Source organism: Stegostoma tigrinum, chromosome 39 (genome assembly GCF_030684315.1).
Source record: "Stegostoma tigrinum isolate sSteTig4 chromosome 39, sSteTig4.hap1, whole genome shotgun sequence".
Taxonomy (NCBI): Eukaryota; Metazoa; Chordata; class Chondrichthyes; order Orectolobiformes; family Stegostomatidae; genus Stegostoma; species Stegostoma tigrinum.
The window spans coordinates 17,988,895-18,016,572 of record NC_081392.1 but is presented as its reverse complement, the minus strand read 5'-3'; the positions used below and the strand labels follow the sequence as shown (position 1 = coordinate 18,016,572).

Sequence of the window (27,678 nt, the reverse complement as noted above, 5' to 3'; positions counted from 1 at the left end):
ATACTGGGATTTCTTTTCACTGGGGCATGGGAGGTGCAGGGTGATATTAACAGTTTATGAAAACATGAGGGGCATGGATAAGGGTCTTTTCCCTAGCATGGAGGGGGGGAGATTCAAAACTAGGAGGCATTCTTTTTAGGTGAGAGGGCAAAGAGATTAGAAAGTACACGAGGGGCAACTTTTTTTACACAGAGTGGTTCATTTCAGTTTTAGCAAAGATTAGTGGGTCATGTGCATAATGGACCGTAGGAAGTGGTGGATGTGGGTGTAGTTGCAATGTTTAAGGACGTGGATAGGAAGGGTTTGGTGGGGGGGATATGGCCCAAGCGCAGGCCGGTGGGACTCGACTAGTTTGGGAACCCGGTCAACGTGGGGCCAAAGGGTCTGTTTCGGTGCGATATGACTCTATGCTTCTAACCCAAATAACTCACTGAATTCATTCTGTGTCCATATTGTAAACACCTCCTTGTTTACCCTTAATTTCCCTTCATGTTAACAATGGCGTTGATGCCTGTAATGAATTTTCTTCATGATTTTGGGATCACCTGAATGTCCAAACCTCCTGTTTCTCCCAGGGCCTGTTTTGTGAGAGGTGGGTTTGATTTTCAGGCAGCATTCAGATGCTGCGGCTCTAACAGTGACAAGCAGCATCAGTTACATTGAGTAGCTTCACCAAACCCACTCACTAGGCTTTGCTCCTCGTTATTTCTGCAGCGTCCAATAACTTGCCTGAGCAAGACCACTGAATCCTGGCTACTTGACCCTCCCCGATTTCAATCTCCCATTGACCAAAGACACCCCTGGGGCCCAAAACCGCAGCGTCCCATCCCAGCGCAGCCTCTCCTTGTTTGGGAATCTCGCTCAAACTGACCTTCCTCGCCTGAGCTTTTGGTGACCTGACCCTCGCGGACCCTGGCGCTCTGGCATAATTTCACCCCTGGACCATTTGCCACATCAGAGGCGCCATATAAACTTAAGTTTTTGTTATCATCCCACTCCCTGTGCCTTTCCCTGGCATGGGAGGCCTGGAGTCAATGGGATTTGAAGGTTTGGAGGGATAAAACCGCTGCGGGTGGAGCATTGTACTGGCTTCATCTTTAAATTTGGAAGTTTCCTGTTTTGATGGTAGAGTTGGTGATTGAGATGGAAGAATGTCACCTGTTTGGCTGACAGGGGAGAACGTGAGTGAGGAAGGATCCTCTCTGTTTCTGTTCTGTTTCAGCAAAGTGATGATCCCTGAGGATGATCTTGTGGGTGCCCAATGGGCAGCAGCATGTGAGAGAGGGATTAGTTCAAAGCTTTGGGATGGCACGGTGGCTCAGTGGTTCGCACTGCTGCCTCGCAGCACGGGGGGCCGCGGTTCGATTCCACCCTCAGGCGACTGTCTGTGTGGATTTCCTCTGGGGGCTCCAGTTTCCTCCTGCAGTCCAAAGGATGTGCAGGTTAGGGTGGGTTGGCCATGGGAAATTGTCCCTTAGTGTCCAGGGGTGTGTATTTTAGGTGGGTTATAGGGGGATGGGTTTGGGTGGGTGCTCTGAGAGTTAGTGTGGACTGGTTGGGCCGAAGGGCCTGTTTCCACACGTAGAGATTCTATCATCACATGACAAAACCTCCAGGAAAATGTCATGGAATCAGAGAGATCTGCGTAAGCTCTTCGGCCCATCTTGTCCATCCTGCCCAATTTTCATAGTTAATCTAGTCCCATTTGCCTGCGTATGGACCACATCTCTCCTTACTCTTCCCATCCATTTATCTGTCCAAATGTTTCTTAAACAATGAAATTGTAGCAGTCTCTGGCAGCCCATCCCAGACATGCACCACCCCCTCTGTGAAAAATGTTACCCCTCTGCACCCTTTTGTATCTCGCTCCACTCACCATAAGCCCATGCCCTCTAGTTTTAGATCCCGCTACCCTGGAGAGAGCTGTCGGCTGCCATCCAGCCCCTGGCAACCCAATGTAGAATGTGCTCTAGTTCGACCTTTCACCCTCTCCCCACAAGACTATCAGTTGTAGGGATATCAATTGGCAAACCCTTCCCAAGTTGGCCACCATTCGGCTGATCAACTAGGGGATTGACTCATTCAGTGCAACAGTTTTGGCTGAATTTTCCCTCCATTTCCCTCCCAAACTAAAATTGGCTCACTGGAGCCAATCACACAATGTGTTTGCCCAAATTGGAAAATACACACTGCGCACAGATCCCTGGTGTATTCCAGAACCTTCCATTCTCCCTGGGTCAGTATTAGTTGGAGTTCTTGATGGAGCTATTGTCGGGCCCAGCCTGACAGTGCCGCTGGTCACCAAATAGGAGAGGAGTTAGACAAACTCGCACTCGGAGTGAGACGCACTTTCAAATTGTTCACACACTACCAGAGACTACAGCAATCCCTCAACATCTCTGTACATCAGATCACTGACCCTCCGACAGTGCGGCGCTCCCTCAGCACCGACCCTCCGACAGTGCCCACTCCCTCAGCACTGACCCTCCGATAGTGCCCGCTCCCTCAGCACCGACCCTCCGACAGTGCAGCGCTCCCTCAGCACTGACCCTCCGACAGTGCCCACTCCCTCAGCACTGACCCTCTGACAGTGCGGCGCTCCCTCAGCACTGACCCTCCGACAGTGCCCGCTCCCTCTGCACTGACCCTCCGACAGTGCGGCACTCCCTCAGCACTGACCCTCTGACAGTGCAGCGCTCCCTCAGCACTGACCCTCCGACAGTGCGGCACTCCCTCAGCACTGATCCTCCGACAGTGCAGCACTCCCTCAGCACTGACCCTCCGACAGTGCCCGCTCCCTCAGCACTGACCCTCTGACAGTGCGGCACTCCCTCAGCACCGACCCTCCGACAGTGCGGCGCTCCCTCAGCACTGACCCTCTGACAGTGCCCGCTCCCTCAGCGCTGACCCTCTGACAGTGCCCACTCCCTCAGCACCGACCCTCTGACAGTGCGGCACTCCCTCAGCACCGACCCTCTGACAGTGCCCACTCCCTCAGCACTGACCCTCTGACAGTGCGGCACTCCCTCAGCACCGACCCTCTGACAGTGCGGCACTCCCTCAGCACTGACCCTCTGACAGTGTGGCGCTCCCTCAGAAAGAACGCTCTATGAGTGCTGAGGGTCAGTGCTGAGGGAGCGCCGCACTGTCGGAGGGTCAGTGCTGAGGGAGTGCCGCACTGTCGGAGGGTCAGTGCTGAGGGAGTGGGCACTGTCGGAGGGTCAGTGCTGAGGGAGTGGGCACTGTCGGAGGGTCAGTGCTGAGGGAGTGGGCACTGTCGGAGGGTCAGTGCTGAGGGAGTGCTGCACTGTTGGATCCTCTCCCCATGGGAATGGGATCAGGCAACTTCGGGCTGTTTTTTTTCACTGGATCCCCATGAGCCACTGCTAGTGCCCACTGTACCACCAGCCCCCAACCCCCACATGGAATGGGTCCTGAGGTCAAACCTGAGAGAGGCGGAAGGTGCAGAAACAGAGGGGGTGGGTAATGTGTGAATGGTCTGTGCCCTGTGCATTCTGGGATGTGGATCCTCGTGAAATGACATCACCAGACCATCAATTTCATTTTGAAAAGAGAAATCAAGAACCCAGAGCGCAAATAGGCCCTTCAGCCCATCGAGTCTCTGCTACCATTCGCTCAGGTAACCAGCCCCGAATCCACTTTCCCGCCTGACCCCATCCCCCTCGATTCCCACATCGATCAGAAACATGCCTCACCATTCCCATCTGAGGAGGAGAATTCCAAACTCGGAGACATTAAGCAACTGAGACCTTTCCACAATTCTCCCTCTCTCTGTCCCCTGCTCCCCATCTCTCCCTCCCTTCCTCCTCATCTCTCCTTCCCTCCTCATCTCTCCCTCCCTTTCTCCACATATCTCCCTCTCTCTCTCCCCATCTTTGCCTTCCTCTCTCCTTCCCTCCGTCCTTCCCTCCTCATCTCTCCCTCCCTCCCCATCTCTCCCTCCATCTCCCCCTCTGTCCCACTTTCCCCATCTCTCCGTCTCTCGCTCCCCATCTCTCCTTCCTTTCCTCCCCATCTCTCCCTCCTTTCCTCCCCATCTCTCCCCCCTTTCCTCCCCATCTCTCCCTCCCTTTCTCCAAATCTTTCCCTCTCTCTCTCCCCATCTTTGCCTTCCTCTCTCCCTCCCTCTCTCCCTCTCTTCCCCTCTCCCCATCTCTCCCTCCCTTGCTCCCCATCTCTCCCTCCCTTGCTCCCCATCTCTCCCTCCCTTGCTCCCCATCTCTCCCTCCCTCGCCCCGTCTATCTCTCTGTCCCTCTCTCCGTCTATCTCCCTTCACACGCTCCCCCCTCCCTCTCCCTCCCTCTCCCTCCCTCCATCTCTTTCCCTCCACACACTCTCCCTCCCTCTCTCCCTCTATCTCCTTTCACACACTCTCCCTCTCGATAGAAACCCTTCCTTTGGTGAATGACTGGAGCTGTTTGTTGGAATCGATTTAAATCACTCCCACTGCTCACTCACCATTTGATCTGCGATACTTTCTTCGAACCAATTAATCTGAACCGTTTCATTCGCTGGGTTTCATTCGATTTCCAGCCTGATCTCTTTTATCTCCATTTTCTCTCTGTATTTTCCACACAGACAGATTTAGAAACTGCTAAATTATTTCTTCATCTCTCCGTCACATCCTGCTCCAAGTGACGAGAGTCAGAAATCTATTTCCCTCGTTAGATTTGTGAGTGTTTGTTGATGGAAACTCGGGGGTTTGGGAGAGGAGAAGGCCATTCAGCCCCATCAGCTGCTTCCCCCGTTCAATCAGGTCTCGGCTGATTGTGTTCCATTCTCCACTCAGCTCCGGGGCATCTCTGCAGGAGTCCCTCAGCGGAGGGTCCTAGGCCCAACCACCTTCAGCTGCTTCATCAATGACCTTCCCTCCATCATTAGGTCAGAAATGGGGAAGTTCGCTGATGTTGCACGATGTTCAGCACCATTCGCGGCGACTCAGATACTGAAGCAATGCAACAAGATCTGGACAATACCCAGGCTCGGCTGACCAGTGGCCAGAGATATTTGACCCGCACAAATGCCAGGCTATGGCTATCTCCAATAAGAGACAATCTAACCAACACAGCTCGATGTTCAATGGCATTACCATCATTGACTCCTCCACCACCAGCATCCTGGGGGTTATCATTGACCAGAAACTGAACCGACTGGCCATAAAAATACAGCGGCAACAAGAGCAGCTCAGAGGCTGGGAATCCTGCAGCGAGTAACTCCCGTCCTGTCTCCCCAAAGCCTGTCCCACCATCTACAAGGCATAAGTCAGGAGTGGGATGGAATACTCCCCACTTGCCCCTGGATGGGGACAGCTCCAACAATACTCAAGAAGCTCGACACCATCCAGGTCAAAGCAGCCCCCGCTTGATTGGCACCACATCCACAAACATCCCACTCACGCCCCCACCGACGCTCAGTCATAGCAGTGTGTACCGTCTACAAGTCACGCTGCAGAGATTCACCAAAGATCCTCAGGCAGCACCTTCCAAACCCACGACCAACTTCCATCAGGAAGGGTAAGGGCAGCAGATACATGGAACACCATCCCCTGTAAGTTCCCTTCCGAGTCACTCACCATATTGACTTGGAAATATATCGCCGTTCCTTCAGTGTCGCTGGGTCAAAATCCTGGAATTTCTTCCCTAAGGGGCATTGTGGGTCAACCCACAGCACGTGGACTGCAGCGGTTCAAGGAGGCAGCTCACCCCCACCTTCCTGAGGGGCAAATAGGGACAGACAATAAATGCTGGGCCCACCCAGAGGCTCCCTTACAGCAGGTGAAAGTGAAATAAATAAGAATAATTCTATCACTGTCCTCATTTCCAGCAAGGCTAACATAGCTGAGTTAAACCCTGTCTTCCTTCAGCCATTATACCTGTGTACTAATGGAAATCCTCTTTAAAAATGTGTAAAACACTCCACGTCTCTTTCCCACAGTTCAGTATGTCATTTATGGCTATTTGTAAAGGAACCACAAGATTGCTGAGGTCCATCGATTCTGTTCCATGTGCTGATGTGATCTGGAACGAGCTGTCTGAGGGGATAGCAGTTGCAGATTCAATAGACACTTTCAAAAAGGGAGATTATCCCCCTCAACATCTCAACAGAGAATGATGGACTGCGTTTATGTTACCCCTTGTCTTCCCACCTCACACTGTAGCTTTGATCCTCTTCATCAGAGTTTCTGAGTTTTCTTAATGAATGAGGATGTCCCTGTTCCAATGTGTTTTCATTTGTATTTATCCCCTGCATTTTATAAATGGGAGTATTTTGTTCCAAACCTCGCTTTGGCCAATTCCATGTTTCATCGAGGTTTCTCTTGCTAGATCATGATCTGAAGATGTCCCATTCGTCCCGTGCCATTAATCCTTCCCAAGAACACATGGGCCTCTTCCATTCCAACAGGGAGACCCCCCCCCCCCCCACCTCTGCCCCCACTGAGATCCCAGGTCATTCTCAGAGTAAAAGGGATTAGCTGTGTAGGACTGAAATGTCTTTGCTCAGGGAATGGTGAATCTTTAGAAATCTCTTACCCAAAGGCTGTGGAGGGTCTGTCATTGAGTGTTGATAGGTTTCGGGATATTGCAGATAGAGAGATACAGGGACAGTGTGTGGCAATTGTATTGAAGGTCTGCCCTAATCTGGCTGGATGACCTTCTCCAGCTGCTAATCCCCATATTCTGTAAGACTATAAGGAAAAGGAATAGGAGCAGGCCATTCAGCCCCTCAGACCTGCTTGGCCATTCAGTAGGATCATGGCTGATCCCACATTCCGCAAGTTCACTTCCTGTCTGTTCGATGTAAATATTGATTCTCCGACTGGCAAAAAAATCTGTCAATCTCAGTCTTAAATATGGACAAGCACCAACCCCCCACCCCCCCCCAACCCAGGTCCCTTCATGTTGCAGCTCTCTGCTCTTTGTCTCCATTTAAATAATATTCTGTTCTTTTGTTCTCCCCTCTAAAATGCATTTTCCCCCATTATATTCCATTTGCCTATGTACTTACCTCTCTGTCACTATCTCTCTGTAAACTGTTTGTGTCTCTCTCGTTACCTGCCTTTCCCACCTGCTTTTGTGTTGTCTGCAAATTTAGCGAGAGTACATTCACTTCTTTCCTCTGAGTTGTTAATGACTGGTGATGGACTGACTTGGCTGAAGGGGTGTTTTCTGTAGCACAATGTCTCAGGGCTGTATCTGTTTGAGAATCCTTCCTTTAAGTGTTTTGTGTAACTATTGAGGAATGTTTCTGAAAACATGTTAGCTTTAGTGAGGGTGACCCTTCATTCAAAGAGTTAAACAGCACAGAAGAAACCCTTCAGCCCGTCAAGTCTGTGATAACCCACCCACACTAATCCCACTTTCCCATGTCCTGGTGTTTGAACTGAATCAATGTCAGATGTATTCACATGAGTGCAGTGAAAACTGTACAAGGATAACAAAATGTAGAGCTCGATGTGCACAGCAGGCCAAGCAGCATCAGAGGAGCAGGAAAGCTGTCGTTTTGGGCCTAGACCCTTCTCCAGAAGGCCTGAAATGTCAGCTTTCCTGGTCCTCTGATGCTGCTTGGACTTCTGTTTTTGTATCAGAGACAGTAGGAACTGCAGATGCTGGAGAATCTGAGATAACAAGGTGTGGAGCTGGGTGAACACAGCAGGCCAAGCAGCATCAGAGGAGCAGGAAGGCTGTCGTTTTGGGCCTAGACCCTTCTTCAGAAAGGGTCTGAATTTTCAGAAGAAGGGTCTAGGCCTGAAAGTTCAGCTTTCCTGCTCCTCTGATGCTGCTTGGCCTGCTGTGTTCATCCAGCTCTACACCTTGTTATCTCAGATTCTCCAGCATCGGCAGTTCCTACTATCTTGAAAACTGCACAAGCCTCACTTATGGTGCTATCTTCGTACAAACATACCTCAGGTACAGATTCTTGCACAAATTCTTAGGGGAAACAGTTGTTCGAAAATAAAGGACAAGTCCAGCATTACAGACGTTCAAAAGAAGAAAATCATAGGCATAAATCAGACAAATAAAGAGAGAAGAAGTTTAAAAAAGTAAAGAGAAAAGGTTTCATAAAATAGAGGGAAGAAGCTTGATGAAATAGAGGGAGGAAGTTTCATAAAATAGAGGGAAGAAGTTTCATAAAATAGAGGGAGGAAATTTGATAAAATAGAGGGAGGAAGTTTGATAAAATAGAGGGAAGAAGTTTGATGAAATAGAGGGAGGAAGTTTGATGAAATAGAGGGAGGAAGTTTGATGAAATAGAGGGAGGAAGTTTGATGAAATGGAGGAAGTTTGATGAAATAGAGGGAGGAAGTTTGATAAAATAGAGGGAGGAAGTTTGATGAAATGGAGGGAGGAAGTTTGATAAAATAGACGGAGGAAGTTTCATAAAATAGAGGGAAGAAGCTTGATAAAATAGAGGGAGGAAGTTTGATGAAATAGAGGGAGGAAGTTTGATGAAATGGAGGAAGTTTGATGAAATAGAGGGAGGAAGTTTGATAAAATAGAGGGAGGAAGTTTGATGAAATGGAGGGAGGAAGTTTGATAAAATAGACAGAGGAAGTTTCATAAAATAGAGGGAAGAAGCTTGATAAAATAGAGGGAGGAAGTTTGATGAAACAGAGGGAGGAAGTTTGATGAAACAGAGGGAGGAAGTTTGATGAAATAGAGGGAGGAAGTTTGATGAAATAGAGGGAGGAAGTTTGATGAAATGGAGGAAGTTTGATGAAATAGAGGGAGGAAGTTTGATAAAATAGAGGGAGTAAGTTTGATGAAATGGAGGGAGGAAGTTTGATAAAATAGAGGGAGGAAGTTTCATAAAATAGAGGGAAGAAGCTTGATAAAATAGAGGGAGGAAGTTTGATAAAATAGAGGGAGGAAGTTTGATGAAACAGAGGGAGGAAGTTTGATGAAATGGAGGAAGTTTGATGAAATAGAGGGAGGAAGTTTGATAAAATAGAGGGAGGAAGTTTGATGAAATGGAGGGAGGAAGTTTGATGAAATAGAGGGAGGAAGTTTGATGAAATAGTGGGAGGAAGTTTGATGAAATAGAGGGAGGAAGTTTGATGAAATGGAGGAAGTTTGATGAAATAGAGGGAGGAAGTTTGATGAAATGGAGGAAGTTTGATGAAATAGAGGGAGGAAGTTTGATGAAATGGAGGGAGGAAGTTTGATAAAATAGACGGAGGAAGTTTCATAAAATAGAGGGAAGAAGCTTGATAAAATAGAGGGAGGAAGTTTGATGAAATAGAGGGAGGAAGTTTGATGAAATGGAGGAAGTTTGATGAAATAGAGGGAGGAAGTTTGATAAAATAGAGGGAGGAAGTTTGATGAAATGGAGGGAGGAAGTTTGATAAAATAGACAGAGGAAGTTTCATAAAATAGAGGGAAGAAGCTTGATAAAATAGAGGGAGGAAGTTTGATGAAACAGAGGGAGGAAGTTTGATGAAATAGAGGGAGGAAGTTTGATGAAATAGAGGGAGGAAGTTTGATGAAATGGAGGAAGTTTGATGAAATAGAGGGAGGAAGTTTGATAAAATAGAGGGAGTAAGTTTGATGAAATGGAGGGAGGAAGTTTGATAAAATAGAGGGAGGAAGTTTCATAAAATAGAGGGAAGAAGCTTGATAAAATAGAGGGAGGAAGTTTGATAAAATAGAGGGAGGAAGTTTGATGAAACAGAGGGAGGAAGTTTGATGAAATGGAGGAAGTTTGATGAAATAGAGGGAGGAAGTTTGATAAAATAGAGGGAGGAAGTTTGATGAAATGGAGGGAGGAAGTTTGATAAAATAGACGGAGGAAGTTTCATAAAATAGAGGGAAGAAGCTTGATAAAATAGAGGGAGGAAGTTTGATGAAATAGAGGGAGGAAGTTTGATGAAATGGAGGAAGTTTGATGAAATAGAGGGAGGAAGTTTGATAAAATAGAGGGAGGAAGTTTGATGAAATGGAGGGAGGAAGTTTGATAAAATAGACAGAGGAAGTTTCATAAAATAGAGGGAAGAAGCTTGATAAAATAGAGGGAGGAAGTTTGATAAAATAGAGGGAGGAAGTTTGATGAAACAGAGGGAGGAAGTTTGATGAAACAGAGGGAGGAAGTTTGATGAAATAGAGGGAGGAAGTTTGATGAAATAGAGGGAGGAAGTTTGATGAAATGGAGGAAGTTTGATGAAATAGAGGGAGGAAGTTTGATAAAATAGAGGGAGTAAGTTTGATGAAATGGAGGGAGGAAGTTTGATAAAATAGAGGGAGGAAGTTTCATAAAATAGAGGGAAGAAGTTTGATAAAATAGAGGGAGGAAGTTTCATAAAATAGAGGGAGGAAGCTTGATAAAATAGAGGGAGGAAGCTTGATAAAATAGAGGGAGGAAGTTTGATGAAACAGAGGGAGGAAGTTTGATGAAACAGAGGGAGGAAGTTTGATGAAACGGAGGGAGGAAGTTTGATGAAACGGAGGGAGGAAGTTTGATGAAATAGAGGGAGGAAGTTTGATGAAATGGAGGAAGTTTTACAGAATAGAGGGAGGAAGTTTGATAAAATAGAGGGAGGAAGTTTGATAAAATAGAGGGAAAAAGCCTAAAAATAGAGATAAAAATTTCAGAAAATAGCCCATCCACAATGGTTGGAAGGAAAGAAAGAAATTAAGAAGAGAATTGCAAGTGCCCATCCATGTGTTTCTTTTCCTCTTGCACTCTCCCCACACAATTTGATTTAATATTTACCTTTGCAAATCCCCAAAGTGTAATGCAATAGTTTGTAAAATCGCCTCTCAGATTCTTTCCCAGCGCGAGGAAACTGTATAGCTGCTGGTTGTCTCAGCCTGTGCTAATTGTGTGACTGTAATGTACAGCCCACTGAGATTCCTCAGGGGCATGAGGAATGAGAACGGAAAGCTGGTTTTAACTCAAAGACGAATGTTGCAGCAGGGAAATTGTATCAGCAAATTCTTCAGTGTAACACTATACCTGGGGTAAGGGGGAACAAGATATTTCCTGTAATTTTCTCGTTTACTGCCCCATGTAGACCATGCACATTTCTCAAACTATAAATTAAACTGTAGAAACAGGGTGAACAAAACCGAAGTGTATTTTATTCTCTCACATAAAACGTGGAACAGTATAACACAGGAATGGGCCCTTCAGCCCATAATGCTGTGCTGAATACAATATCAAATTAAACTCATGCCCATCGTCCCAATCCCTCCGTTCCTTGCATATTCATGTGCTTATCTAAAAGCCCCTTAAATGCTCCAGTTCTATCTGCCTCCACCGCCACCCCTGGCAGCGTGTTCCACACTCCTACCACCCTCTGTGTAAAAAAAAAGCCCCTCGCGTCTCCTTTGAACTTTCCCCCCTCACCTTAAATACATGCTCCCTGGTATTAGACATTCCCACTCTGGGGAAAAAGACTGTTAGCCCTATCAATGCATCTCACAATTTTATAGACTTCAGGTCTCTTTCATCCTCCACCGCTCCAGAGAAAATGACCCGAGTTTTTCTAGCCCGACTTTATAGCTCTCGTAGCTCTAACCCAAGCAGCACCCTGGTAAACCTCCTTCTGCACCTATTCTGTTGGGTGAGATTGACTGAGAATCTGCTTTCTAACTTTGGCACCTGTCCCTTTCTGCTCTCCATGGAATATGCCATCTCTCACTGACTGCTAGAGCCATAGAGTCATACAGCTCAGAAAAAAGGCCCGACGGTCCAACTGGTCCATGCCAGAGTTATGACTCCTCTCTCCAGAGAGGCTATCGTTTAGGAGTCAGTTTGGACAGTAAGTTGCTGTTTATGTAAAACTAATCTGAGAAGGCTCCCAAGCCCTTTGTGACTGTATTGAGGGGAGACAATTCTAAAGATCACTGGTCTAGTAATCCGCCAGAGCTAGTAATCCACCAAACGAGTAATCCACCAGAATTAGTGATCCATGAACTAGTAATCTGCTGGACTAGCGATCCACTGGACTAGTGATCCACCAGACTAGTAATCTGCCAGAACTAGTAAATCTCTGGGCTAGTGATCCACCGGGCTAGTAATCCATTGGACTAGTGAACCACCAGAGACCCCGTTAATGAGGATTTGAGTTTGCATCCCTCCCTGCATTTGAGTTCAATTAGTAAATCTGAGTGTAAAGCTATTCCTAGGTGGGACAGTTGCAGTGTCCCCTCTTTTAAGCCAGGAGACCCAGTTTCAAGTCCCATTCGTTCCAGATGTGCCATAACATCTTGCAACAGGATGATTAGAAAATAACTATAAAGATTCCCATCTCAGATTGTGACCAGGGGAACCGTCATCAACCGTTGTAAAAACCCCATCTGGTTCACTAATGCCCTCTAGGGAGGGAAATCTGCCATCCAAACCTGGTCTGGCCTACATGTGACTCCAGGCCCACAGCAAAGTGGCTGTATCTTGACTGCCCTCTGAAAAGGCTGAGCCAACTACTGAATTCAAGGGGCAATTAGGGATGAGCTGGTCTTGAAAGTGACACTCAGGTCTCTTGGAAGGTTTTACAAAGTTTCCAAAAAAAATGAAAGACTCATCCGCTGTCTTCGGGAGAAACTTCAACGGGCTCAGTTTTAAAACTGAATTGAATGTTTTTATTACTCAGTCACTGTTTGATTTGGCACCGGGTCGAACACCATGTGGAAAATACCCCCACAGTAATGATACCCTGTTGAGGGCAGTTTGTTGAGACCATATGCAAACTACACAGGCCGCAGCTGGGATGCTGTGATCGATTTTGGGGGCACTGTATCTAAGGAGAGGTAGACTCGAAGCAGTTCCGAGAAGCTCACTCAGCTGATCCTGGGTGTGGAGGGACTGTCCGATGAGGAGAGTTTGAGCAGGGAGGGCCTGTACTTGTTGGAGTCTAGGAGAATGTGAGATGACCTTATTGAGACAGACAAGATTGTTTGGTGATGTGATGAGGGAGACATGGAGAAGTTGTTCCATCTTGGGGGAGAGTCTCGGACCAGAGGGAATCCTCTCGGAGTAAGCAGTTACACATTTAGAACAGAGGTGAGGAGCAACCTCTTCTCTCCAAGTCGAGGGAATCTGGGGAATCCTTTACTGCAGAGAGGCAGTTGAGCCTGGGCCATTCAGTATATTCAAGGCTGAGATAGACAGAGTTCGAATCAGGAAGGGGGAATCAAGGGTTATGGGGGAAAAGGCAGGAAAGTGGAGTTGAGGATGTTCAGATCAGCCATAGCTTTATTGAATAGCAGAGCAGATTTAATGGGCTGAATGGCCTACATCTGCTCTTGCATGTTATGGTCTTACATTGATGTCTGACTGGAGTCACGTAAAATGGCTGAGCAGGTAAAGTCAGGAGGGTGCTTTGCCTGAAGGATCTGGGCCTGAAACATCAGCCTTCCTGCTCCTCTGATGCTGCTTGGCCTGCTGTGTTCACCCAGCTCCACACCGTGTTATCCTGTGAACCAGATGAAGGCTTGTTTGTCAATCTAATGGCTTTGGTTTGATCGAGGACTGATGTTTTTTGGTTGTTTTTGTTACGGTTTGCTGACTCACGCAGTTGTGGGAAGTGATCTCAAATTCACACGCTACTACTTTGGTGGGATTTGAACTTGCTCTCAGATCGCTATCCCCACCGTGTAGTGACCAGTCTGTAAGCTAAAGAGTGCAGGAAGGAGAGAGGAGAAGTTTTCGCACTGAAACGGCGTGTGGCATGGGGTGGGGGAGGGAGATGTGGGGGGTGGGGGATTGAGGAGGCCGGTGAATCCTCCCTGCACTTTTCTGCATCAATACTTGAGGAGTGAGCTCATTTAACCACAAACATTTATTTGTTTTGAAACAATTTGGCTGCTGACAGCCGGTAGAGATGTCATGTTTCAGCTGCAGCAATTTGCCGACCGACATTTCTGTCTTCCCCTTGCCTCCCCTTGTCTTGCTGTTCATTTTAGCAACTTTTAATGGGATACAGCTGCAGGCAGTTGCAACGACAGACAGTCTCTTAAAGCTGCATTCTGGGGCAACAGGACAGTGTTATAGTGAGAATCGGCCTTAAATTGAGGCCTTGTCTCCTGGGACAAAAAATCAGAAATTGCCCGACAAAGCTCAGCAGGTCCTGGTAGCATCTGTGGAGAGAAATCAGAGTTTCGGGCCAAGTGACTCTTCCTCAGAACACCTTTGTCAACTGGTTCAGGTTAAGTGAGTCATTGATTTGATTTGATTTATTGTTGTCATGTGTACCAAATGCAGTGAAAAGTATTGTTTTGTGTGTGACCTGGTGGTTCAGAGGTTAGCCCTGCTGCCTTACAGCGCCAGGGACCCAGGTTCGATCCCAGCCTTAGGCAGCTGTCGGTGTGGAGTTTGCACATTCTCCGCGTGAGTTTCCTCCCAAAGATGAGACCTGAGGGCCAACTCTTTCACACAGAGGATGGTGCGTGTATGGAATGAGCTGCCAGAGGAAGTGGTGGGGGCTGGTACAGTTACAGCATTTAAAAGGCATCTGGATGGGGACATGGATAGGAAGGGGTTAGAGGGATATGGGCCAAATGCTGGCAAATGAGACTGGATTAATTTAGGATATCTGGTCGGCATGGACAAGTTCTACCAAAGGGTCTGTTTCTGTGCTGTGCAACTCTGTGATTGTATGAGAGATAATGGGAACTGCAGATGCTGGAGAATCCAAGATAACAAAGTGTGGAGCTGGATGAACACATCAGGCCAAGCAGCATCTCAGGAGCACAAAAGCTGACGTTTTTGATGAAAACACCAATGACAGATGAAGGGGGTCTAAGTCCGAGATGACAGCTTTTGTGCTCCTGAGATGCTGCTTGGCCAGCTGTGTTCATGCAGCTCCACACTTTGTTATCTATGATTGTATAAGCTGGTTAAGTAGATTGGCCATGGTTAATGTGTGGTAGGGGGGACTGAGGCTGCGTCTGGGTGGGATACTTTTCTGAGAGTCAGTGCAGACTCAATGCAGACTTAAATGACATGTCCCCTTGCTGTAGGGATTCTATGATTTGAAATCATACCTTACGGAAGTGCATCAGGGTATTAGAACAGAGTGCAGCATATGGTGTTACAGCTACATGGAAGGTGCTGAGAAAGATCAACTCTAATACCCTTGATTCTCTTCCACCCTCTTCGGTGGGCAGAAGTTATGATAGTTTGAATGCATGTACAAACAGGTTCGAGAACAGCTCTTCCCCGTTGTTATCAGAGTTCTAAATGGGCTTCTCAAATGTTAATTCTGATGTCTCTCTCTGCACCTTCTGTGCAGCTGTAACACTGCACTCCGCTCTCTGTCCTTCTACCCTGATGCATTTTCCATGGTGCCACCTGTCTGTGTAGCACACCAAACAATACTTCTCACTGTATCGCGACATTTGTGACAACAATAAATCAGATACATGAGAGGCCCATTCATAAGTCTGATAACAGTGGGGAGGAATCAGTTCTTGAAACTGTTCGTACTTTTATATCTTCTGCCAACGGAAGAGAGGGGTGGGAGGGGTCTTTCATGCTGTTGATTGCTTTCCCAAGGCAGTGGGATGTATAGATGGAGTCAATGGATGGAAGCCTGGTTTATATGATGGACTGGACTGTGTTTATTACTCTCTGTAGTTTTGTACAGCCCTGGGAAGAGCAGTTGCCAAACCATACCATGACACATCTAGGATGCTTTCTGTGGTAGATCTATAAAAATTGGTGACAGTATTGGATTGGCCTTTAGAAGAGCAAGAGGAATTTGATTGCAACAAAAGACTTTGCCAGTGGGATGTGGAGAGGATTGTTCCTCCTGTGGGAGAGTCTGGCGTTTAAGAACTAGGGGTCACCCATTTAAGGCAGAGAGGACGTATTTTTGTTTCTCTCAAAGGGTCATGTGTCTTCAGAATTCTCCCCTAGAAAGAGGGGAGGAAACAGAGTCCTTGGGTAATTTAAAGGCTGAGATGGTAGATTCCTGTGAAACATGTTGGGGTGTGTCATTACGCAGGAGGTCAACGACAAGAGTCATGATTTGTGTGTTATACATAGGTTAGTCGCAACCGAGGACAAACGGTTCCGCAAACCTATCTGTGGGCCTCATTTATTTATTTGTAACCTATTTTGCTAATCTACCAGTTCATTGGTGTTGTTACACATCTCTGGAGCAGATGGGACTTGAACTCAGATCTCCACAAGAGATACCACAAGAAGGCCCTCAAAGTAGTGTTAATATTTCAAGTGACACTTCTTCCAAACCAGCAATGTTGGCACGAACTGGGATCGACCCCCTGACCTTGTTGATATTGACACTTCAGGCTAACTTGCGCTGGGTCTGCTTTCCGAAGGGCTCAGGTGACGTGTTCCAGATGAGCAGGCCTTTTCCTGTTACCAAGGTAACTCCTACTCGATGAGCTCTGCAGGGAGATTCATTAATGACTCCCCATGGGCCTGTTAGGGGTCATTAGAGGGGGAAACCTTAGCGAGGTAGGCAGGAATGTGGGAGTAATCAGATGAGCCATCGTCTTATCGAATTGTAGTGGGCTCAAAGGGCTGAATGGCCTACTCTTAATTCACATGTTAATTTGTATCGAGCTGAAGTAGAGTAGAAGGGCTTGCCCACAGGACTCACATTTGCCCCAGTGGTCATGGCTAATCCATGTCCAAATCCCTCACTCACCCCCAAAATCCCTTGCTTACCCTCTGAGTTCCCCTCGATTTATTCTGATAGCCCTCAATTTATCCCAAAATCTCCTCAATGTACAGATAGGCAGAGGGATCTGGGTGTACAGGTACACAGTTCACTGAAAGTGACAAAGCAGGTAGAAAAGGTCATCAACAAGGCATAAGGCAAGCTTACCTTCATCAGCCAGGGCATTGAGGTTAAAAATTGGCAGGTAATGTTGCAGCTTTATAGAACCTTAGTTAGGCCGCATTTGGAATATTGTGTTCAATTCCGGTCGCCACACCATCAGAAGGATGTGATGGCTTTGGGGAGGGTAGAGAAAAGATTTACCAGGATGTTGCCTAGTATGGTGGACAGTAGCTATGAGGAGAGGTTGGAGAAACTTGGGTTGTTCTCACTGGAACGACAGAGGACGACCTGATAGAGGTCTACAAGATGAAGAAGGGCATGGACAGAGTGGACAGTCAGAAGCTTTTTCCCAGGGTGGAAGAGTCAGTTCCCAGGGGCCATGGGTGCGAGGGGCAAGGTTTAAAGGTGATGTACGAGGCAAGTTTTTCACACAGAGGGTGGTGGGTGCATGGAGCTCGCTGCCAGGTGAGGTAGTGGAGGCAGATACTGCAGTGATTTTTAAAGGGCATCTTGACAAATACATGAATGGGATGGGACTGGAGAGATATGGTCCCTGAAAGGGTAGGGGGTTTTAGTTGTGATGGGCAGCATGTCAGTGCGGGGCTGAAGGGCCTGTTCCTGTGCTGGAATTTTCTTTGTTCTTTGTAATGCCCTCAAATTCCCTCGATTTCCCCAAAAGTCCCTTGATTCCCAGGAATTTCTGTCTTCGATGTAGTCAACGCCGGGATGGCCAGATTGGGGGGAATGGAGGAGGGGAGACAAGGTTTCCAAAAATTCTGAAACCCTCTGGGTGAAGAAGTTCCCATCAGTCTGGGATCAAGCCCCCTCCCCGCCTGACCAAGTCATTGGTCGCACCCCCCACTGCACCACCTCTCATCCGCACTCCGATTCTCCAGGGGTGGGGAGAACAGACCCTGAATCTCCCCAAACCTTTGACGGGGGCGCATGGTGGTGACATTAACCTGGGGTGTCTGGTGGGGGACGAAGGAGATACACTCTTGGATGGGACACTCAGTCAGAATTCCAGTCGGGGTGGGGGGGTTGGAATTCCGAGTGGGTGAGATATCCCATTTGGGGCCTTGGACTGAGAGGGAGATTTACTCCCACTTATCTGGGGGAGTATTCAGGCTGGAAATGTTCAGAGGACAATCAGAAAAATTCCTTCGCGTAAATTTCTCTCAAAAGTCTACCAGAAATGAGGAATTGTCAAATCTGGATGAAGCAATGGGGGTTTTCTGTCAGTTTAACATGGATGTCCTTTAGCCTGTTAGTAGTTATCAGAGCCTTAAACTGGTTTAAACTTCCCAGCAGTGTGGGATTTCCAATTGGACTCTGAATGCTCTCCATAAAAATGAGTACATTCAGAAAGTGTGAGGGGTTTTTAATAAACTCTTTCAGCTCTCTGATCTGTGCCCTGGTTTTAACCCCTAATGTGGTCGAAAGTGTCTTTAGTGGCAGCAGGGCCTCGTTGTGAAACAGACTCGACCTCGTTTCAGTCCCAGAAGAGAAACAGGATCTGGGATCCCATTCCTTGCTTTCTCACTCACAGCTGGAATCCAGCTGTGATTTATCTTCTCAGAATCACTGCGACTCAGCAGCCCTCAGGAGATTCTGCATTTTTCCCATTCCGACCTCTTGAGCATTCCCAATTCCCATTGCTTCAGACCCATGACTTGAGGCCTGAGCTCCACAATTTGCCCCCTAATACTCCCCGTCACTCAACGCCGTCCCTTTCTCCATCTCCATGTGGCTCTCTCTCACCCTCTCCCTCTCCCTCTCCCTTCCCTCCCCTCCCTGACCCCTCCAACCCAGGCCTTTTTTAAAATGCCCATAAAAATGAACTGTGACCAGATTTTTGGTCACTTGCACTTTTTTGACTCATGCCATGTTTAGTTTCCTGATTATTCGTGCTGTGGGTGCAATATAGATGCACGTTTTTGTTCAGCAGGTACAGAGCACCATGGATAGTCAGTTGATGAACTATTCAAGACTGATATCAATTATTCTTTTGGGTCAAATGCAAGAGGGGACAGTGCCCATTCCCTCAGTGCTGACCCTCCGACAGTGCAGCGCTCCCTCAGCGCTGACCCTCCGACAGCGCGGCGCTCCCTTGGCGCTGACCCTCCGACAGCGCGGCGCTCCCTCGGCGCTGACCCTCCGACAGCGCGGCGCTCCCTCGGCGCTGACCCTCCGACAGCGCGGCGCTCCCTCGGCGCTGACCCTCCGACAGCGCGGCTCTCCCTCGGCCCTGACCCTCCGACAGCGCGGCGCTCCCTCGGCGCTGACCCTCCGACAGCGCGGCGCTCCCTCGGCGCTGACCCTCCGACAGCGCGGCTCTCCCTCGGCGCTGACCCTCCGACAGCGCGGCGCTCCCTCGGCGCTGACCCTCCGACAGCGCGGCGCTCCCTCAGCGCTGACCCTCCGACAGTGCGCCTCTGTTTTGCTGGAATTGTATGCGGATGTTTCTGGATAAGGTTCGAGCCTGTTACAGTGAGCGCAGTGCTGCCACTGATCTGCAGGGAATGCCCTGCTGCCTCATGGTTTTTGTTGTGCGTGGACCCTGGGCTATGCTCCTCCGTTTGTAACTGTTCCAGACGAGTTTCTGCAACTCCTTACTGTTTGGGTGAGGAGTAATAAACTTTGTTAGTAACCTGCCCCTTTGGTTGGTGACAGCAAGATTAATTTAAGAAGGCTCCTTTGATGTGTGCATTCCTTTCTGTCTGAACCCAATGAGATTATGTTCTAAAAAGCACAAATTTAATCAGACTCTCTTCAGTTAACAAAGAGTGAGTTTATCAATTACTACATGTAAACACAACACACTCACTCAGATTAGAAATGTCAATAAATCATAGACAATAGCCCTTCGGCCCATCTTGTCCATCCTGTCCAGTTTTCACAGTTAAATTAGTCCTTTTTGCCTGTGTTTGGTCCATATCCCTCCATATCCTTCCCACCCATGTACCTGTCCAAATGTATCTTCAATAATAAAATTACTCACCCCACCACCCCCTCAGGCAGCCCTTTCCTGATGCGCACCACCCTCTGTGTGAAGAAGTTGCCCCTCTAAACTCATTTCTTTCTGCCCCTCTCACCTTAAACCTATGCCCTTCAGGTCAGAAATCACACGACAACAGCTTATAGTCCAACAGGTTTATTTGAAATCACAAGCTTCTTGAGCACTGCCCCTTCATCAGGTGACCTCTAGTTTTACACTCCCCTACCTTGGAGAAAAACTGTTGGATATCTACCTTATCTCTGTCTCTCATGGTGTTATCCATAAGGCCTATAATCTCTATAAGGTCACCCATCAGTCTGCTATGCTCCAGGAAAGAAAATCGCACCCCACCCCACCCTCTCCTTACAAATCAAACTTTCTGGTCCACATACCATCCTAGTAATTTTTTTCTGCAGTCTCTCTAGTTTAGTAATGTCCTTTCTGTTAGCAGGGTGACTAGAGTTGGATACAGTATTCCAAAAGTGGCATCACTAATGTCTTGTACAGCTACGACAAAATGTTCCAATTCCTATACTCAGTGTTCTGACTTCTGAAAGTAACAAGGCAAAAAAGCATTTACACCACTCTGTCTACCTGTGACACCACTTTCAGGGAGCTGTGAACCTATATCCCTCATTTTGTGCTCCTAAGATGCTGCATGGCCAGCTGTGTTCATCCAGCTCCACACTTTGTAACCTATATCCCTCGATCTCTTTGTTCTGTAACACACTCCAGGGCCTTACCTTTGATACTCTAAGTCCTGCCCTGGTTTGACCCACCAAAATGCTATGCCTCATGTTTATCTCAATTAAACTCTATCTGCCAAACCTCAGTCCACTGGCCCCGTTGATTAAGATCTCACTGCATTCCAGTTAACCTTCTTCTCTGTCCACTCCACCACCAATCTTCATATCATCCACAAATGTACTAACCATATCCCATAAATTCTCATCCAAATCATTTACATAAATGACAAATAACAGTGGACCCAGCACCAATCCCTGTGGACTGCTACTGGTTACAGGACTCCAATCGGAAAAATAATCCACCACCACCATCTGACTCCTACCGTCAAGCCAATGTTGTATCCAGTTGGCTAACTCTCCCTGGATCCCAAGGAATGTGCTGATCCTAAAAGGCTAAAACTGTACACAACATAGAATATACAGTTCAGTCTCTGAATTATTTTTGTAGAGCAAGTGGTTGAAGATTGTCGCGCGATTAGTCACGATTATCAGCAACACTGACACTGTTGAAAAGTTGATTTTAAGGCACTTAGTCTTTTCCAGTTGGGTTAAGATTCTGTTGTCCTGATTTTTTTTGTCTCTGACTGTAACTGAATTCTGAGTGAGAGAGAGGTTCCCTGTTCCTGTTCCCTGCAGTCTGCTGAACTCAGAGTGAGAGATTACACTGACCCCCACCCCCCCCCCCCACCCTGCAATACAGTGGTGGTTAGAGGATAGTTCTGAAGAAGGGTCACTGGACCAGAAACATTAACTGTCTTTCTGACTCCTCAGAGCTGCCAGAACTGTTGAGTGTTTCCAGCAATTTTCTGATTTTGTTTCTGATTTCTGGTATCCACATTGTTTTGTTTTTATTTGTGTGGTTAGAGGGTAGTTCTCTGACAGTGACCATCAAAGGATGCTAACATTTGAACCCAGGCTAGTATATCTGAGAATATTTTAACCCACTGGCTCACAGATGGACCTCAGTCCCACTAGCAGCCTCCTGTAGAGTTGACACTACCTTTATGAGTCTTGTGTATTCTTCAAAGGGTAAAGTACCAGTTGGTGTCAGTAGATTTGGCATAATCTGGTGAGTGAGGCTTGCTGCTGAGTGGGGGTTAATCTCTCGTTGGCTTTGCTGCCGTAAGAGCCTACAGTCCAGTCTGTCTTGATTGGCCTGTTCCCCCCTGCCCTGACTTTTGAAGGGTCAAGGCTTGAAGTTCCTTTTACATCTATAGGTGCGGCATTCCACTGGTCTGTCTCTCTCCAGATAACCGCTGAATTTACATCTGCGTTTGTATCAGCCCCCTTCGAAAATACACATCTTTGAGTTACAAGTTAAAAATGCTCCTGGTGTTTTGGGGGTCTGGTGGTGGTCTTCATTCAGTGACGCTGTTCTGATCTGAGTTCCTTGTGGCTGCTCTGTTTAACGAGATTCACGACAAGAAATAATGAGGAATTTGGAAATGGTTAAATGTAATTGTAAGCCATTGGAGGTGCCCCTCGAGGGAGAAATATGTCTGTTTTCTGAGTAATATATGAATTAAGCAAATTCTCGGAGGAAATACAAAGTAACAGTCAACAACAAATTTAGTTCCCAACTTATTGCAAAGTCCAATAAAGGTTGGAAATAGGTTTGTATTTGACTTTTCTACTTTAATAATGGGTAACTGAAGATGCCTTTAGAAGGATTTCAGAGATAGTAAGAATGGCTGATGCTGGAGAATCTGAGATAACAAGGTGTAGAACTGGACGAACACAGCAGGCCAAGCAGTTCATCCAGCTCTAGACCTTGTTATCTTTAATGTCTTTAGAAGGCGTTGTAACATATTGACTATGTCTCATTGAAAGCTTTGCAAGTTAGCTGTCAGGACAGTGTGATTCTTCTACGGATTGTGCTGATTTGTTTGTACCTTAACATTATGGTCAGCAGCTGGACACATTCGTGGGAATGATGGGTTGGACTTTGTGAATTAACTCCACGTAGGCCAGTATCCCATCACTGAGTCACTGTTTATTCACACACAGAGAGCCCTTGTCACTGACCCAGCTCCCTCAGAGCCAGCTCTTAGAGTGAGCAGAACCTCTCAGGCTCCTGTTTGTCAGCCAGGGCTCCCTGATGGGACCAGGTTAATAGCCCCAATCAGGGAACTCATATCCTATGAGGTTCCACCTGGCTGATCTCATTACAATTACTGCAGTTTCCTTCCTTTTTGCTCCTGAGTCAATTTTCTGTCATTTCCCAGCTAAATGTCTTTGCTTCTCTTAATCTCAACCAGTCCTCCTCCTTGTATCTCACTCTTCTTCAATCTCACACTCTCTCCATTTCTCTCTCTTACCTTTTTCTTATTTCTCTCTTATTTCTCTCCTCGCCTCTTCCTCATCCCTCATGCTTCTCTTTGCTGTGCATCTCTCTCTCACTTTTTACTTTCCCCTTTCATAGAACATAGAACAATACAGTGCAGAGAGGCCCTTCAGCCCTCGATGTTGTGCCGACCTGTGAACTAATCTAAGCCCCTCCCCCTACACTATCCCATCATTACGCATATGCTTATCCAAGGACTGTTTAAATGCCCCTGAGGTGGCTGAGTTAACTACATTGGCAGGCATGACGTTCCACACCCTTACCACTCTCTGAGTAAAGAACCTGCCTCTGACATCTGTCTTAAATCTATCACTCCTCAATTTGCAGCTATGCCCCCTTGTACAAGCTGAAGTCATCATCCTCAGAAACAGACTCTCACCGTCCACCCTACCTAATCTTCTGATCATCTTGTATGTCTCTATTAAATCCCCTCTTAGCCTCCTTCTCTCCAATGAGAAAAGACCCAAGTCCCTCAGCCTTTCTTCATAGGGCCTGCGCTCCAGACCAGGCAACATCCTGGTAAATCTCCTCTGCACCTTTTCCAACGCTTCCACATCCTTCCTGTAATGGGGTGACCAGAACTGCACACAGTATTCCAAATGAGGCCGGACTAGCGTTTTGTACAGTTGCAGCATGACATCATGGCTCCGGAACTCAATCCCTCTACCAATAAAACCTAAAACACCATAACCCTTCTTAACAGCACTATCAACCTGTGCGGCAACTTTCAGGGATCTATGTACATGGACACCAGGATTCTTCTGCACATCCACACTACCAAGAATCTCTCTATTGACCCGGTATTCTGCCTTCCTATTATTCCTCCCAAAGTGAATCACCTCACATTTATCCGCATTGAACTCCATTTGCCACCTTTCAGCCCAATTCTGCAGTATGTCCAAGTCTCTCTGCAACCTGCAATATTCTTCCACACTGTCCACCTCTCCACCGACTTTAGTGTCATCTGCAAACTTACTAACCCATCCCCCTATGCCTGCGTCCAAGTCATTTATAACAATGACAAACAGCAGTGGTCCCAAAACAGATCCTTAGGGCACACCACTAGTGACTGGACTCCAGGCTGAATATTTTCCATCGACCACCACTGGATGCCTTCTTACAGAAAGCCAGTTTCTAATCCAAACTGCTAAATCTCCCTCAATCCCATGCCTCTGTATTTTCTCCAACTGCCTACCATGTGGAACCTTGTCAAAGGCTTTACTGAAGTCTATGTACACCACGTCAACTGCCCTGCCTTCATCCACATGCTTGGTCACCTTCTCAAAAAACTCAATGAGGTTTGTGAGACATGACCTGCCCTTGACGAATCCATGTTGACTATCTCCAATCAAATTGTTGCTTGCTAGATGATTATAAATCCTACCTCTTACAATCCTTCCCAAAACTTTTCCTACAACAGACGTAAAGCTCACAGGTCTATAATAACCTGGGTCATCTCGATGATCTCAAATCTTACTCTCAGGCTTCCATCTGTCCCTTTCTTTTTCACTTTCACGCTATCTTGGACTCTTACAGTCAACCCTGGTCTCCATCTCTCTTTCTCTCTCTCTACTCTCTTTCCTTTCCCTCCCTCCTCCTCTCTCTCCCTCTTTTATCTCTCACTCTCCTCCATCCACCCTCTCTCTCTTCTCTCCTCTCTCTCTCCTCCCTATCTCTCTATCCTCCCTCTCTCTCTCCCTACTTTCTCCTCCCTCTCACTCTCCCTACTTTCTCCTCCCTCTCTCTCTCTCCTCTCTCCTCCCCCCCTTCTCTCCACTACCCCTCACTCTTTCCTCTCTCCAAAACCCCCTCTCTCCTCTCTCCTCCCTCTCTCTTTTCTTTCTCTCTCTCTCTCTCTCTCTCTCTCTCTCTCTCTCTCCCCCCTCTCTCCTACACCTCTCTCTCTTTCTCCTCTCTCCTCCCTCTCTCCTCCCTCTCTCCTCCCTCTCTCCTCCCTCTCTCCTCCCTCTCTCCTCCCTCTCTCCTCCCTCTCTCCCCTCTCTCTCCCCTCTCTCTCCCCTCTCTCTCCCCTCTCTCTCCCCTCTCTCTCCCCTCTCTCTCCCCTCTCTCTCCCCCTCTCTCTCTCCCCCCTCTCTCCCCCCCTCTCCCCCACCTCTCTTCCCCCTCCTCCCTCCTACACCTTTCTCTCTCTCTCCTCTCTCCTAACGCCCTTTCTCTTCCATGACATGGTGTTCAAGGCCCTTATGACCATACAAGAGCCTCCCAAAGCTGATCCCTGTCTCAGCTGCTCTGAGAACACGATTCCAATAATCACAACGTCTTCACTTGAACCTTCTCATTCATGTTTCCAACCGCCATCACTGGTGGCAACCCCCTCCCAATCCCCGTCACCTGCTCCCTATCTCTGTTACCTCCACCCGCCCCTGAAATCGATGAAATCTCTGTGCCTCTCCAATTCCTTCCTCTTGAACCTCCCTGAACCTTCTATCGCTCCATTCCTGGCAGCTGCAAGTTCCCCACGGGCCCAAATTCCCTCTGTTATCTGCTCTGTGTTTCTCTCAGTTCCTTTAACAACCTGATCCCTGGTCCCTATCCTGATATTTCAGTCACTCTGCAAGCATTTACATTGAACTGAGAGGGCAGTTCGGTTTAGTGTCTCCTTCAAAAGGTGGCATCTTTCAGAAGCTGTTTCCCACTGAAGGGGCTAAAGACCTCATTTGAGGAGAAGAGATGATGACTGATTTGGCCATGAACAACAGAACCGGAGATCTTTCTACTCCCAATGCAGGGATCACATAATACCATTTCCTGTTGGAAATCCAACATGATTGATTGATGTCACATGTGCCGAGATACAGTGAAAAGTGTTGTTTTGTGTGTTATACAGGCACATTGCGCTGTGTAAGGTGTATCAGGGAAGTAGAACAGAGTACGGGATATAGTGTTACCAGGGCACAGAAGGTGCAGAGGGACAGAAATCAACATTAACATGTGAGAGGTCCATTCAACATTCTTATAGTAGCAAGGAAGAAGCTGTTCTTGAATCTGTTTGTACGAGTAATCAAACTTTTATATCTTCTGCCTGATGGAGGATCAGGGTGGGAGGGCCTTTGATGATGTTGGTTGCTTTCCTGAGGCAGTGGGCTGTATAGATGGAGTGAATGGATAGGGAGTTGGTTTGTGTGATGGGCCTGGCTTGTTCACAACTCTCTGTAGTTTCGTACAGTCCTAGGGAAGAGCCGTGGCCAAACCGCACTGAGACACATCCAGGCAGGAAGCTTTGTGTGGTGCTCCTACAAAAAATGCTGAGAGATATTTTGAAGGTTCAATGGAATTGAGTGATTGATGGAATATTTCCCTTGTTCTTCCTCCAGGTTCCCTCGGCTCTGAGTGGATCACCATGCCAGAATGGGCACAGATTAGCAGCGGACAGCAGAACAGCGACCGAGGTGAGTTCCCTATGGGGACAGAGGGCAGTTCCAATCACCCACTCTTATCTTCGTGGCACTCAAAACATGCCGGGTTTTAAAGCAACAGCTTCGAGGCTGACCATGAGAAATGAGAACATACCACAGCACTGTTGGAGGGTCAGGGCTGAGGGAGCAGGCACTGTCGGAGAGTCAGTGCTGAGGGAGCGGGCACTGTCGGAGGGTCAGTGCTGAGGGAGCGGGCACTGTCGGAGGGTCAGTGCTGAGGAAGCGGGCACTGTCGGAGGGTCAGTGCTGAGGGAGCGGGCACTGTCGGAGGGTCAGTGCTGAGGGAGCGGGCACTGTCGGAGGGTCAGTGCTGAGGGAGCGGGCACTGTCGGAGGGTCAGTGCTGAGGGAGCGGGCACTGTCGGAGGGTCAGTGCTGAGGGAGCGGGCACTGTCGGAGGGTCAGTGCTGAGGGAGTGGGCACTGTCGGAGGGTCAGTGCTGAGGGAGTGGGCACTGTCGGAGGGTCAGTGCTGAGGGAGTGTTGTAATGTTGCTGTCTGTGCGATCTTGCTGTGCAGAGTTTGTCTGCCAAGACAAACTGCCAGGTTTCCTACGTTACAACATCCTTAAACCCTTCATTGGCTGTGAGGGGCTGTGTTGTGGGACGGGCACGATGGCAATGCTGTGTTTTTCTCTCTGCGAGTGGGTGGAAAGGATTGATTTTGTTTGTCCTTCCTGTGGCTCTGTCACACTGAGTTGGTTTGGTTCTGAAGAGAGTTTGGAATGCGTGGCTCCAAGAGTGACGTGTTTGATCATTGTGCTTTTTGTAAAAGAACCGCCTTTTAACCCTGGATATACAGCCAGTCTATATTCGATAGCGGAGTTGGTGTGGCAGGCTGGCACTTTGTTTAGCCTGTCATCTCCTTCTGACATGAGAAATTTGGGGCAGAACTACATCAGCAATTTTTCTGAATGCTTGCCCTTTGAGGGGATGGTATGGAAACAGGCCATACAACCCAATGTCCCAATAAAGGGATCTGAATGCAGCAGAACCAGGAAAATATCCAGGCTTGGGCTGACAAATAGCAATTAACATTTACACCAGAAAAATCCCAGGCAATGGCCACCTCCCACAAGAGACCACTGCCCCTTGACATTCAATGGCATTACCATCACTGAATCCCCCACTATCAATATCTTGGGGGTTATCATTGGCGAGAAACTCAACTGGACTCACCACATGAACAGAGCGGCTACAGGAGCAGGTCAGAGGCTGGGAATCCTGCAGCGAGGAACTCCCCTCCTGACTCCCCAAAGCCTGTCCCACCATCTACAAGGCACAAGTCAGGAGTGTGATGGAATACTCCCCACTTGACCTGGATGGGGGCAGCTCCAACAACACTCAAGAAGCTCAACACCATCCGGGACAAAGCAGTCCCCGCTTG

General features: G+C 47.7%; 1 protein-coding gene across 1 annotated transcript in view; it reads left to right on the top strand.

Annotated features, from left to right (window-relative positions):
• The window catches only part of plekhg2 (pleckstrin homology domain containing, family G (with RhoGef domain) member 2), a 204,142-nt gene that overhangs the window by 4,609 nt on the left and 171,855 nt on the right, over positions 1 to 27,678 (top strand). The window contains 1 exon segment of the mRNA XM_059640959.1: positions 26,193 to 26,267. Coding sequence (XP_059496942.1) covers positions 26,219 to 26,267 — 49 coding nt within the window. The 5' untranslated portion in view covers positions 26,193 to 26,218.